Source organism: Bombina bombina, chromosome 2, assembly GCF_027579735.1.
Source record: "Bombina bombina isolate aBomBom1 chromosome 2, aBomBom1.pri, whole genome shotgun sequence".
Classification (NCBI taxonomy): domain Eukaryota; kingdom Metazoa; phylum Chordata; class Amphibia; order Anura; family Bombinatoridae; genus Bombina; species Bombina bombina.
This window is the reverse complement of record NC_069500.1, coordinates 635,200,994-635,216,536: the sequence shown is the minus strand read 5'-3', so window position 1 is coordinate 635,216,536 and position 15,543 is coordinate 635,200,994. Positions and strand designations below refer to the sequence as shown.

Genomic DNA, 15,543 nt, shown 5'->3' with positions numbered 1-15,543 from the left:
AAACAAGAAACTTCCCAGGTATCTGTCCAGATCCAGGGATCCTCAGGCGGAAGCGGTGGACGCGTTGTCACTTCCTTGGAATTATCAACCTGCTTATATCTTTCCGCCTCTAGTTCTTCTTCCAAGAGTGATTTCCAAAATCCTAATGGAGTGTTCGTTTGTACTGCTGGTGGCTCCAGCATGGCCGCACAGGTTTTGGTATGCGGATCTCGTTCGGATGGCAAGTTGCCAACCTTGGACACTTCCGTTAAGGCCAGACCTTCTATCTCAAGGCCCTTTTTTCCATCAGGATCTCAAATCATTAAATTTGAAGGTATGGAGATTGAACGCTTAATTCTTAGTCATAGAGGTTTCTCTGATTCAGTGATTAATACTATGTTACAGGCTCGTAAATCTGTGTCTAGGAAGATCTATTACCGAGTCTGGAAGACTTACATTTCTTGGTGTTCTTCACATAAATTCTCTTGGCATTCTTTTAGAATTCCTAGAATTTTACAATTTCTTCAAGATGGTTTGGATAAGGGTTTGTCAGCAAGTTCCTTGAAAGGACAAATCTCTGCTCTTTCGGTTCTTTTTCACAGAAAGATTGCAAATCATCCTGATATTCATTGTTTTGTACAGGCTTTGAATCAAGCCTGTCATTAAGTCAATTTCTCCTCCTTGGAGTCTCAATTTGGTTCTGAGGGGTTTACAGGCTCCTCCTTTTGAGCCTATGCATTCTTTGGATATTAAACTACTTTCTTGGAAAGTGTTGTTCCTTTTGGCTATCTCTTCTGCTAGAAGAGTTTCTGAATTATCTGCTCTTTCTCGTGAATCTCCTTTTCTGATTTTTCATCAGGCTAAGGCGGTGTTGCGGACTTCATTTAAATTTTTACCTAAAGTTGTGAATTCTAACAACATTAGTAGAGAAATTGTTGTCCCTTCATTGTATCCTAATCCTAAGAATTCTCTGGAGAGATCTTTACATTCTTTGGATGTATTTAGAGCTTTGAAATTATGTTGAAGCAACTAAATATTTGTTATCTTTTCTGGTTCTAGGAAAGGTCAGAAGGCTTCTGCCATTTCTTTGGCGTCTTGGTTAAAGTCTTTGATTTATCATGCTTATGTGGAGTCAGGTAAATCCCTGCCTCAAAGGATTACGGCTCATTCTACTAGGTCAGTTTCTACTTCCTGGGCTTTTAGGAATGAAGCTTCTGTTGATCAGATTTGCAAAGCAGCAACTTGGTCTTCTTTGCATACTTTTACTAAATTCTACCATTTTGATGTTTTCTCTTCTTCTGAAGCAGTTTTTGGTAGAAAAGTACTTCAGGCAGCCGTTTCAGTTTGATTCTTCTGCTTATAATTTCAGTTTTTTTCATTATAAGATTAAAACTTTTTGATTTGGGTTGTGGATTATTTTTTCAGCGGAATTGGCTGTCTTTATTTTATCCCTCCCTCTCTAGTGACTCTTGCGTGGAAGTTCCACATCTTGGGTATCTGCTATCCCATACGTCACTAGCTCATGGACTCTTGCTAATTACATGAAAGAAAACATAATTTATATTTTTTTGTATAAAGCACAATTATTCCAATTCCTTATTTTTTTGATGCTTTCGCTCCTTTCTTATCACCCCACTTCTTGGCTATTCATTAAACTGAATTGTGGGTGTGGTGAGGGGTGTATTTATAGGCATTTTAAGGTTTGGGAAACTTTGCCCCTCCTGGTAGGAATGTATATCCCATACGTCACTAGCTCATGGACTCTTGCTAATATGAAAGAAATGAATTTATCAGGTAAGTTCTTACATAAATTATGTTTTTTACATAAGTACTTGTTTTCCTGATGAGCCTGACCTTAGATCTGTTTTCAAATATTTGAAGTAAAGCCGTCGTGTGTGGTGCTCATGCAGGTTTTTTTGGTAAATGATTGTAAGAAACAAATCTTCCTAAAACATTACTTTCTTTTAGTGTATTAGATAAGGTATTTTTATTAATTTAAGTATACTATGAAATGCTTTTATACTGACACACCCGTACTGAATATCTTATTATTAGAGTATGGGTGGAGTTAATATTTATAGTTATCATAAAGTTGTGCCTTATAGCTAGTCTGTTCATGGATACATTAAGGAAGAGATGTATTGCTAAAGATTCTGCTAAGCTCCAAGTGTTAAGAAGTTAACTACCTCAGCATACTAGATATATTATGACTTTAAAGGGACAGGAAACTCCAAAAATGTAATTCATGATTCAGATAGAACATACAATTATAAATAACCTTCAAATTTAGTTTTATTATCAAATATACTTAATTATCTTGTTATCCTTTGCTGAAGGAACAGCATTGCACTACTGGCAGCTAGCTGAACACATCTAGTTAGCCAATCACAAGTTACAAATGTTTGCAGGCACCAATCAGCAGCTAGCTCCCACTGGTGTAGGATATGTGTGTACTAGTTTTCAACAATGTATACCAAGAGAACAAAGCACATTTGAAAATAGAAGTGATTTTAAAAGTGTCTTAAAATTCCATGCTCTATCTGATTCTTGCAAGTTTAATTTTAACTTTCTTGTTTTTGTATCAGATAGATAGCAAATGTTCTTGTAGGTACTAGAGCATATTGACCATATATATAACTGTTGAATAATTAAATCATTTCCTATTTGCTTAAAGTGATGGTAAACTTCAGACTATAAAAATATTGGAATTAAAATTGTTGGTTTGCAAGTGTATATACATTTTATAATAAAAGATTTATAATCCTAATTGGTATTGTCTGTTTCTCCGCCCCCTTCATTTTCTCTTTTGGCTGGCTTGTGATGTATAGAGCAGTCTCATCTACTCTCTACATAGACTTTCTAAGGGCTTTAAAGGGGCTAGACTTCAAGATTGTGAAATGACACACATGTTAATTGGATGTTCACTAGAATTGTCATAAAAAAAAAAGTTAATCCAAGTGGGCGGGCATAAAATTGCAATAGAAGCATTATTATATGCGCTAATTTAACCCTTTAACAGATGGAACAAAAACAGAAAAGGTACACATATATTTGTTTTTTAAATGGCAAAGATTAAATATATGGTATTTCATTAGTTAAGGTTTGCCATCACTTTAAAGGGATAGTAAACCCCAAAATTTTCTTGTATGATTCAGATAGAGCATACAATTTTAAATAACTTTCCAATTTAATTCTATTATCAATTTTTCTTCATTCTCTTGTTATCCATTGCTAAAGGAAAAGCATTGCACTACTGACAGGAAGCTGAAAATATCTATTTATCCAATCACAAGAGACAAATGTGGGCAGGCACCAATTAGCAGCAGCTCCCACTAGTGTATGATATGTGTGTATTCATTTTTTAACAAGGGATACTAAGAGAACGAAGCACATTTGAAAATATAAGTGAATTTAAAAGTGTCTTAAAATAACATGCTCTATCTAAATCATGCAAATTTCATTTTGACTTTCCTATCCCTTTAAATCTAAAACCTGCAACCCTCCCCAGGCTAAAATGAGTCATCACTTAACAATAACTAGCAATTTATTTTGTAAAATAAGACCATCTTATGACCATCTTTCAACTGAGCCATTAGTGTATAATAGACTGTGATAGATATGCTAATGTATAAATTACAGACTTTCTCCTGGTGCACAAAATAGGGACCAGATTTAGCTGATGTAATTTAGCAGCACATCTCACAGTTTTGTTTGTTTTATGCCTAGCAGCTGCAATCCACTCGCTGAGGGCCCGATTTGCTAACACTTTTTGGTCTGGCAAGATTACCTAAGAGGTTTTGACAATACTGTAAAGTCGCTCAAAGAATTTAAGAAACAAATAGCTGGAGAGATGTTTATTTTGCTAAGTAAGGATCTGGATGTGAAGGAAAAACATGAATGTTACAATTTAATTAATTTTAAAAAAAGGTTTTGCATGATTTCTTTCCTTGACACAAGTTTTTCATAATCAGACACATTATTAGGCCCATTAAAACCATTGTGAAATATGATCAAGACAAATGAAGTATGAATGGGTTTATATCTGGATTTTTAATAATTAATCTAGCTTAGTTTAGTGTAAAGGACATTTGCCTACTTTGCATTGTGACCAATATTGGTACAATAAGTTAAAAATTAATTTATGGTAGAGTAAATGAGTGTGCCTTTAATAAGTAGATTTATCACTACCATTTTACCTGCACCTGAAGATATTCCCATTACCAACAGGGCTGCTGCATATTACCAACACGGCGGTCAATCCCGGTTTCCATTTTTAATACTGAGAACTTTTTTTTTTTTACTATAACCTCCTCTTAAAAACAATTTTCTTACTTTTATCTTTTTTTTCTTTTTTCTTTGTTTGTTAGGCAAGAGAAGGAGTAATTAAAGATGGATATGGTGAAACATTTGATGTGACACTGGCGAAAAATACTCAGGGTTTGGGCATCACCATTGCTGGTTATGTTGGAGACAAAAGCTCAGGTGAATATATCTTTTAAAATGCAGCAGAATAATAATTAAACAAAAAACAAAAAACACACAAATAGGATTTTTATATTCCCGTAAATAGTTTATATGTTATACTTAGCCAATCATAATAGATGATTTTGTTTTCATATTGATTTGGAATAGCCTACAGAAAGTTCTAGTTGTGGAATTAAGGTTTTAGAGGAAGGCAAGATAAATATTTTGCTCTGTTGTTGTGTAACATAAAACCAGAAGCTGAATTTCTTGAATGCAATACCAAAACAGTGCACAGTATTTCTGGGCTCTCATACTTTTCCAACTGAAAATAAGTGTCACCTGATGAACATTCCTAACCATTTAAATTCTAATTATTTGAACACCAAAATTATATTATAAAAATATGTATTCAATGTATATAAATGTTATAGAAAATTCTTCTTTATCTAAATATTTAAAAATGTTAGTGTAAGGGGGACTTCTGGTGGTGATCATCATGCATTATTTCTGGCTCCTCTATTCCAGACAACATCTGAGAGTTTTAACGCCTTATTTGTTTTCAAGAAACTAAACAGAGTTGAGTGCTAACTTTATTTAAACTGTGTGGGGTCTCCAACTGGAGAACAGTCGAAGGAGGAGACTGCATTAAGCCTTCTGGTGCAGATCTTAACCGTGTGGCATCACCTAGTTTACTAAGGTTTTTCCTTCTGGCATCTAAATGTGTACTACGAGAAGAGTAGTATTTAAAATTGATAATGTCAACTCCAGATGTTCAAGTGGTTTTCCTGAAGACCTCAACCCTGTGCATAATGGGATTGTGGATGTCATGATAGATGAGATGCTGATACTTTTGGGTCTGAAGCTACAGCTAAGTATTGCCATGTGTGTGTCTGCTGGGAGTTTCTGAAAGTTTGCCAACCTGGACTCCAGTGGTCTCTAGTAATACTGTCATGTCTATGTTCAAGTTATGGGACAGCTGTCAGCTTGAATTATTCCCGGGATCTGGAGATTTATATTATCTGCTGGGGGAAGGAGTGTATGTATATAAGCCTCTATTGGGATTGTCTTTATATTCTGGTATGGATAACTGGAGTAGGTCAATACATGTTTGATTGCCTAAGGCACCAGCTGGTGGTAGATTAATCACATAATATCATCATGCAGTATGTATGAACCTTTGAAGTACTGATCTATGCTTTTCCAATATGCTCACTATGTTACTAAAAAAGTTTATGTAGTGCTCGTCAGCCATTTACAACTGTATAATAAGCAGTAGTACTCAGCGTAATGTTTAGCCTATTTATGAAGGTCTAATTTGATCTGATGTTAAGGCAATTGTTATAATGAGTAGGTGTGACCATGATCTATAATGATTTATTAGTAGCAGTGTCATCTCAAGCAGCTATTATACCGCTTGCTGTATATTGCTGTAATTGCTCTGTTGGATTTAATTTTTGCATGTTTAACATTTAGATCAGTGGTTAAATCTCTATTTGGAGAATGTGCTATCCCATGGGATTTTGCTTCCACCACTCACTAACAGTGTTCTCCACAGAAAATTGTGCCAGCCTTGTGGCATTATAAAATAGCTAGGTGGTGGCAGTGTAATACTTTCTGATATTATAAAATGTTCTGCTATCCAAAACACAAAATAATTGCATAATTTAAAGGGACACTAACCCCAATTTTTTCCTTTCATTATTCAGATAGAGCATGCAATTTTAAGCAACTTTCTAATTTACTCCTATTATTAATTAATCAATCGTTCTCTTGGTATCTTCATTTGAAAAAGCAGGAATCTAAGCTTTGGAGCCGGCCCATTTTTGTTCAGCACCTGGGTAGCGTTTGCTGATTGGTGGCTAAATGTAGCAACCAATCAGCAAGCACTATCCATGGCGCTGAACCAAAAATGGTCTGGCTGCTAAGCTTAGATTTTTGCTTTTTCGTATATAGATACCAAGAGAATGAAGAACATTTGATAATAGGAGTAAATTAGAACGTTACTTAAAATTGCATGCTCTATCTGAATCATGAAAGTAAACAAATTGTGTTTAGTTTCCCTATAACATTTATTTAATGATAATTTGTACAATAAACATTGAACAATGTTAATGTTAGCTAATTTTAGCTTAATATTGGCTAAAATTTTAGCCAGGTGGTCAGTATAATCAGCCGGATAGTGCACCCATTAAAACGTTCCTTGAGAGAACACTGCACTAATTTTAATATGGGCATCCAAGTAATAGCAGACGTGACATAGCTTTAGTTTATTAGCTCTCTTTCACGTTTGATCACCTTAGTGTTCAGCTATACTACTGGAATATTCCTATCACGTTTGATCACCTTAGTGTTCAGCTATGCTACTGTTATATGCCTATCTTCTAATAAGGTGTTATATTTCAGTCTGCTATGTGTGCTACTTTTGCATTTAATGTCCATCAGTTCCAAAGTTGAGTTACTAAATAAGATTTAAGAATGGCTATATTGACAGTTGACACCTATAAGAGTTGTAACTGAGTACTTGGGAGTTCACAAATGGAAAGAGTCCACAGCTGCATTCATTACTTTTGGGAAATAAGAACCTGGCCACCAGGAGGAGGCAAAGACACCCCAGCCAAAGGCTTAAATACTCCTTCCACTTCCCTCATCCCCCAGTCATTCTTTGCCTTTCGTCCCAGGAGGTTGGCAGAGGCGTGTCAGAATTTTTAATTTTAGTTTTTGTCTCTTATGGAGGGTAGTACTCCTCGGCATGGGACAGGAGTTTTAAGTAGTCCTGTCAGTCTCTCAGTGAGGGCTTGGATGAAAGTTAGAGTCCGAAGATGCAGGAAGAGTTTTTCTGCGAAACCATCCCGACTCATGTTAACAGCTCCTCAAGCAATCGGCGTTGTCGAACTTCGCTCCGCTGCCTGCTTTCTTCTCTCAATTCCATGGCGGAGGCGATGCTACTATCCGTCACACTTGAAGGGCTGTGTTCCTGTTCCATGGTGTAGATTCCGGTAAGATCATTTCATTTTACTTTCGGCATGATTGTATTATATTACAAATGTTTTTCCGTGAGACTACCACCTTGCAAGACTAAATGTAAAATATAAGGGTCTCAGTGAGGCGCCTTTTGTATATTGGAATCAAGGGTAATATCTCCTGAGGGGGGTTATTGAATTGGGGGGGTTTAAATCATGTTTGTTATGTGATTCGACTTGCGTAGTGTTAATTAGGCTCATGGTTTGTGGACATAACGGCCTTTGGAAGTGATGCAGCCCTTACGGTCAGGCGCTCTTTTTCTGGGATGTACGGTTCACCTTGTGACCGGGCATGGTCACATTTTTCTCCAACATAGGTGTGTCCGGTCCACGGCGTCATCCTTACTTGTGGGATATTCTCTTCCCCAACAGGAAATGGCAAAGAGCCCAGCAAAGCTGGTCACATGATCCCTCCTAGGCTCCGCCTACCCCAGTCATTCTCTTTGCCGTTGCACAGGCAACATCTCCACGGAGATGGCTAAGAGTTTTTTTGGTGTTTAAATGTAGTTTTATTCTTCAATCAAGAGTTTGTTATTTTAAAATAGTGCTGGTATGTACTATTTACTCTGAAACAGAAAAGAGATGAAGATTTCTGTTTGAAAGAGGAAAATGATTTTAGCAACCGTTACTAAAATCGATGGCTGTTTCCACACAGGACTGTTGAGATGAATTAACTTCAGTTGGGGGAAACAGTGAGCAGACTTTTGCTGCTTGAGGTATGACACATTTCTAACAAGACTTGGTAATGCTGGAAGCTGTCATTTTCCCTATGGGAACCGGTAAGCCATTTTCTTAGTTTAGTATAAGAATAAAGGGCTTCACAAGGGCTTTAAAGACTGGTAGACATTTTTCTGGGCTAAAACGATTACTTTATAAGTATATTTAATGGATGTTAACTATAAATAGTTCTTTTAATCTTGGGGATGTATTAAAAAAACGGCAGGCACTGTATTGGACACCTTTTTCACTGGGGGCCTTTTCTAGTCATAGGCAGAGCCTCATTTTCGCGCCACTAATGCGCAGTTGTTTTTGGAAAGCAAGGCATGCAGATGTATGTGTGAGGAGCTAAGAACCACTGTAAAAGCTTATTGAAGGCGTCATTTGGTATCGTATTCCCCTCTGGGCTTGGTTGGGTCTCAGCAAAGCAGATACCAGGGACTGTATAGAGGTTAAATGTAAAAACGGCTCCGGTTCCGTTATTTTAAGAGTTAAAGCTTTCAAATTTGGTGTGCAATACTTTTAATGCTTTAAGACACTGTGGTGAAATTTTGGTGAATTTTGAACAATTCCTTCATACTTTTTCACATATTCAGTAATAAAGTGTGTTCAGTTTAAAATTTAAAGTGACAGTAACGGTTTTATTTTAAAACGTTTTTTGTGCTTTGTTATCAAGTTTATGCCTGTTAACATGTCTGAACCATCAGATAGACGATGTTCTGTATGTTTGGAAGCCAAGGTTCCTCCCCATTTAAATATATGTGATGAATGTGACTTAGTGTCCAGACAAAGTAGGGACAATGATGCCACTGATAATGATGTTGCCCAAAATGATTCCTCAAGCGAGGGGAGTAAGCATGGTACTGCATCATCCCCTTCTGTGTCTACACCAGTCTTGCCCACACAAGAGGCCCCTAGTACATCTAGTGCGCCAATCCTTCTTACTATGCAACAATTAACGGCTGTAATGGATAATTCTATTAAAAACATTTTGTCCAAAATGCCTACTTATCAGAGAAAGCGCGATTGCTCTGTTTTAGATACTGAAGAGCATCAGGACGCTGATGATAATGGTTCTGACGTACCCTCACGCCAATCTGAAGGGGCCAGCAGGGAGGTTTTGTCTGAGGGAGAAATTTCAGATTCAGGAAAAATTTCTCAACAAGCTGAACCTGATGTTATTATTTTTAAATTTAAATTGGAACATCTCCGCGCTCTGCTTAAGGAGGTGTTATCTACTCTGAATGATTGTGACAATTTGGTCATTCCAGAAAAATTATGTAAAATGGACAAGTTCCTAGAGGTCCCGGTGCCCCCCGATGCTTTTCCTATACCCAAGCGGGTGGCGGACATTGTAAATAAGGAATGGGAAAGGCCCGGCATACCTTTTGTTCCTCCCCCTATATTTAAAAAGTTATTTCCTATGGTCGACCCCAGAAAGGACTTATGGCAGACAGTCCCCAAGGTCGAGGGGGCGGTTTCTACTCTAAAGAAACGCACTACTATCCCTATAGAAGATAGTTGTGCTTTCAAAGATCCTATGGATAAAAAATTAGAGGGTTTGCTTAAAAAGATGTTTGTTCAGCAAGGTTACCTTCTACAACCAATTTCATGCATTGTTCCTGTTACTACAGCAGCGTGTTTCTGGTTCGAAGAACTAGAAAAGTCGCTCAATAAAGACTCTTCATATGAGGAGGTTATGGACAGAGTTCAAGCACTTAAATTGGCTAACTCTTTTATCTTAGACGCCACTTTGCAATTAGCTAGATTAGCGGCGAAAAATTCAGGTTTTGCAATTGTGGCGCGCAGAGCGCTTTGGCTAAAGTCTTGGTCAGCGGATGTGTCCTCCAAGAACAAGTTGCTTAACATCCCTTTCAAAGGTAAAACGCTATTTGGCCCTGACTTGAAAGAGATTATTTCAGACATCACTGGGGGAAAGGGCCACGCCCTTCCTCAGGATAGGTCTTTTAAGGCTAAAAATAAGCCAAATTTTCGTCCCTTTCGCAGAAACGGACCAGTCTCAAATTCTACACCCTCTAAGCAAGAGGGTAATAGTTCTCAAACCAAACCAGCCTGGAGACCGATGCAAGGCTGGAACAAGGGTAAGCAGGCCAAGAAACCTGCCACTGCTACTAAAACAGCATGAAGTGTTGGCCCCCGATCCGGGACCGGATCTGGTGGGGGGCAGACTCTCTCTCTTTGCTCAGGCTTGGGCAAGAGATGTTCAGGATCCTTGGGCGCTAGAAATAGTTTCTCAAGGTTATCTCCTGGAATTCAAGGAACTACCCCCAAGGGGGAGGTTCCACAGGTCTCAATTGTCTTCAAACCAAATAAAAAGACAGGCATTCTTACATTGTGTAGAAGACCTGTTAAGAATGGGAGTGATTCATCCTGTTCCATTAGGAGAACAAGGGATGGGGTTTTACTCCAATCTGTTCATAGTTCCCAAAAAAGAAGGAACATTCAGACCAATTTTAGATCTCAAGATTCTAAACAAATTTCTCAGGGTTCCATCGTTCAAGATGGAAACCATTCGAACAATTCTTCCTACCATCCAGGAAGGTCAATTCATGACCACGGTGGATTTAAAGGATGCGTATCTACATATTCCTATCCACAAGGAACATCATCGGTTCCTAAGGTTCGCCTTTCTGGACAAGCATTACCAGTTTGTGGCACTTCCATTCGGATTAGCCACTGCTCCAAGGATTTTCACAAAGGTACTAGGGTCCCTTCTAGCGGTGCTAAGACCAAGGGGCATTGCAGTAGTACCTTACTTGGACGACATACTGATTCAAGCGTCGTCTCTGTCAAAAGCAAAGGCTCATACGGACATTGTCCTAGCCTTTCTCAGATCTCACGGGTGGAAAGTGAACATAGAAAAAAGTTCTCTGTCCCCGTCAACAAGAGTTCCCTTCTTGGGAACAATAATAGACTCCTTAGAAATGAAGATTTTTCTGACAGAGGCCAGAAAATCAAAACTTCTAAGCTCTTGTCAAGTACTTCATTCTGTTCTTCTTCCTTCCATAGCGCAGTGCATGGAAGTAATAGGTTTGATGGTTGCGGCAATGGACATAGTTCCTTTTGCACGAATTCATCTAAGACCATTACAACTGTGCATGCTCAGACAGTGGAATGGGGATTATACAGACTTGTCTCCGACGATCCAAGTGGATCAAAGAACCAGAGATTCACTCCGTTGGTGGCTGAACCTGGACAACCTGTCACAGGGAATGAGCTTCCGCAGACCAGAGTGGGTCATTGTAACGACCGACGCCAGTCTGGTGGGCTGGGGCGCGGTCTGGGAACCCCTGAAAGCTCAGGGGCTATGGTCCCGGGAAGAATCTCTTCTCCCGATAAACATTCTGGAACTGCGAGCGATATTCAATGCTCTCAAAGCTTGGCCTCAACTAGCAAAGGCCAAATTCATAAGGTTTCAATCAGACAACATGACGACTGTTGCATATATCAACCATCAAGGGGGAACAAGGAGTTCCCTGGCGATGGAGGAAGTAACCAAAATAATTCAATGGGCGGAGAATCACTCCTGCCACTTGTCTGCAATCCACATCCCAGGAGTGGAAAATTGGGAAGCGGATTTTCTGAGTCGTCAGACTTTCCATCCGGGGGAGTGGGAACTCCATCCGGAAATCTTTGCCCAAATAACGCGATTATGGGGCATTCCAGACATGGATCTGATGGCCTCTCGTCAGAACTTCAAGGTTCCTTGTTACGGGTCCAGATCCAGGGATCCCAAGGCGACTCTAGTAGATGCACTAGTAGCACCTTGGACCTTCAACCTAGCTTATGTATTCCCACCGTTTCCTCTCATTCCCAGGCTGGTAGCCAGGATCAATCAGGAGAGGGCTTCGGTGATCTTGATAGCTCCTGCGTGGCCACGCAGGACTTGGTATGCAGACCTGGTGAATATGTCATCGGCTCCACCATGGAAGCTACCTTTGAGACAGGACCTTCTTGTTCAAGGTCCATTCGAACATCCGAATCTGGTTTCCCTCCAACTGACTGCTTGGAGATTGAACGCTTGATTTTATCAAAGCGTGGGTTTTCAGATTCTGTAATAGATACTCTGATTCAGGCTAGAAAGCCTGTAACTAGAAAAATTTACCATAAGATATGGAAAAAATATATCTGTTGGTGTGAATCTAAAGGATTCCCCTGGAACAAGATAAAAATTCCTAAGATTCTATCCTTTCTACAAGAAGGTTTGGAGAAAGGATTGTCTGCAAGTTCTCTGAAGGGACAGATCTCTGCGTTATCTGTTTTACTTCACAAACGGCTGGCAGCTGTGCCAGACGTTCAAGCGTTTGTTCAGGCTCTGGTTAGAATCAAGCCTGTTTACAGACCTTTGACTCCTCCCTGGAGTCTTAATCTAGTTCTTTCAGTTCTTCAAGGGGTTCCGTTTGAACCCTTACATTCCGTAGATATTAAGTTATTATCTTGGAAAGTTTTGTTTTTGGTTGCAATTTCTTCTGCTAGAAGAGTTTCTGAGTTATCTGCTCTGCAGTGTTCTCCGCCCTATCTGGTGTTTCATGCAGATAAGGTGGTTTTGCGTACTAAGCCTGGTTTTCTTCCGAAAGTTGTTTCCAACAAGAATATTAACCAGGAGATAGTTGTACCTTCTTTGTGTCCGAATCCAGTTTCAAAGAAGGAACGTTTGTTACACAATTTGGACGTGGTCCGTGCTCTAAAATTCTATATAGAGGCCACTAAAGATTTCAGACAAACATCTTCTTTGTTTGTTGTTTATTCTGGTAAAAGGAGAGGTCAAAAGGCAACTTCTACCTCTCTTTCTTTTTGGCTTAAAAGCATTATCCGATTGGCTTATGAGACTGCCGGACGGCAGCCTCCTGAAAGAATCACAGCTCACTCCACTAGGGCTGTGGCTTCCACATGGGCCTTCAAGAACGAGGCTTCTGTTGATCAGATGTGTAAGGCAGCGACTTGGTCTTCACTGCACACTTTTTCCAAATTTTACAAATTTGATACTTTTGCTTCTTCTGAGGCTATTTTTGGGAGAAAGGTTTTGCAAGCCGTGGTGCCTTCCATCTAGGTGACCTGATTTGCTCCCTCCCATCATCCGTGTCCTAAAGCTTTGGTATTGGTTCCCACAAGTAAGGATGACGCCGTGGACCGGACACACCTATGTTGGAGAAAACAGAATTTATGCTTACCTGATAAATTACTTTCTCCAACGGTGTGTCCGGTCCACGGCCCGCCCTGGTTTTTTTAATCAGGTCTGATGAATTATTTTCTCTAACTACAGTCACCACGGTATCATATGATTTCTCCTATGCATATTCCTCCTTTACGTCGGTCGAATGACTGGGGTAGGCGGAGCCTAGGAGGGATCATGTGACCAGCTTTGCTGGGCTCTTTGCCATTTCCTGTTGGGGAAGAGAATATCCCACAAGTAAGGATGACGCCGTGGACCGGACACACCGTTGGAGAAAGTAATTTATCAGGTAAGCATAAATTCTGTTTTTACTTTACTCTTCCGCATTCCTAGCCCTGTGACGAAGGAGAAATTCGGGTCTTAGGAGGTAGTGAGTGCCCCAGCCATTGTGGGTGTCACGTGCCGTTTAAGTTTTGGGTCCAAATCTAGTATCAATATCCTAACTATGGAGGAGTCTGATTCCGTGGAGACGAATGACTCTGTTTTATTTTCTACTCCGTGTGTAGAATGCTTATTCCCCCGGATGATACTAGCCTATAAGTTATGTTCCGAATGCCGTATTAGAGTGCTCAATTCCTCGGGATCTGGGAATCAAGGAGCCGATGAGTCATCCGCCTCTGGGGCCTCTGTCCTCAAAGTGGCGAGTTCCCTTCCACCATTGCTGATTACGCATGCAGGTAACCCAGAATTTGCTTCTCCGGAAGGTAGCTTCTTCCCACCAAAAGTTTCTGCAGGATGTCGCATGTCCATCATTTTGGTACTGCCAGAAGTTGGTTTTGAATACTGTTCCTGTTCTGTTATCTAGGGCTTTTCAGGCATAAGATGGTCTGTTCAGCTTTCTGGGGGAATGACTGTCCCTGAGACTTCGGGGGGTCAGCCTTCGAGTCCGGAGTCGTCCTTCGCTTCGGCGGGGTTTGCTGCGCTTTTCGGTATAGACTGACTAGCCTTCGTGTTCTTTTGAGGCACGCTTTGGCCTTGTTGGAAGATCCCATCATGATTGGATATGAGACTTCTCAGTCTGCTTTTTCGAATAGCTTGCAGAAATAGACATAAGGGGAAGTAATCTTCTTATGGTCTTGTTATTGAGTACTTTTTCCAGTTTGAGCTTGGTAGAACAGGGGCCCTGTTGGGCGTTCCTGCGAGTACATCTGTTCTACTTAGGTGATAAACCTGCGGGTTGCCTTATCCTTTATTTTATTTGAATAACGCTCATATTTTATGTTTCCTTTGGGAAGTTAGTCTGCCATCTATACGTACAAGTTTTTGATCACACTGTTGCTTCTGAGGAAGTTTGTTAGGGATGTGTTTAGTCCTATGTGTGTCTGCTGTTTCCCTCTCTCGGGGGGATTCTAAACGGCCTTGACAGGAATAGCCCTTGATTCAGGCTAGTCCTGATTGGGTTCAGTTCTTCTGTCGTTAGGCCTAGTTCAGACAATTGGCACCTGTTTCTGCCTGGCTGGTCCGGTTGGGCGCTGAGTGCCTCACATATTATTGTGTCCTTCTTGTTCTCTTTTACATGTTTAAGTTTATTCTGAATGGACCTAAGGGTTCGTGAGGCTTGGAGGATGGCTCAGTCTCATTCTACGGAGACTAGCCTTTGTTTTTCTCACTCTTCGGGTGACCTTGTCCTCTATGTTTTTTCTGGGCGTTGTTTTATCGCCTTGGTGGGCTCTAGGCCACTCGTGCGACTCTGTCGTACTTTAGCTCCCGTTGGAGTGTCATCTTCCCTTTTTTTGGGTTGGGATTTCAGAGTGTGACTTGCTCCCGTGTTCCGGGTTGGTCCGGTTATGTTCCTTGAGAGGTTCCCTGGAACAATCTGTGACTTAGGCCTATAGTTTTTACTCAGGCCTATAGTTTTTGTTGTAGATCTTCCGGATGTCTGGAAGACTTACGATCCTGTGGGGAACACAGACTATGACCTTCGGTCTAGAAGGCTTGGCTAGGATTTCTGTGTCCTTTGTCTGAGGTGTGCTGTACCTCCTTTTTGGGGAGTTCCTTGATGTTCATCTATGACGTCTAGATGATTTCATTTGGAATTGTTTCCTCAGCCTATGGCTTCATGTCTTACGATTTTGTGTGCTGTTCCTTCCGTACTCCCCCTTTGGGGGAGTCGTTTGTTCTCTTTATAGGGGTGGAGTTTCCTCTCTGGAGGTTGGTTGTCCTGTTCTG

General features: G+C 40.2%; 1 protein-coding gene across 1 annotated transcript in view; it reads left to right on the top strand.

Moving 5' to 3' along the window:
- MPDZ (multiple PDZ domain crumbs cell polarity complex component) overlaps nt 1-15,543 on the top strand; it is a 754,223-nt gene that overhangs the window by 238,028 nt on the left and 500,652 nt on the right. Inside the window, exon 9 of the mRNA XM_053699987.1 lies at nt 4,347-4,461. Within this exon, the coding sequence (XP_053555962.1) occupies nt 4,347-4,461 (115 nt within the window). The remainder of the gene's footprint in view (nt 1-4,346; nt 4,462-15,543) is intronic.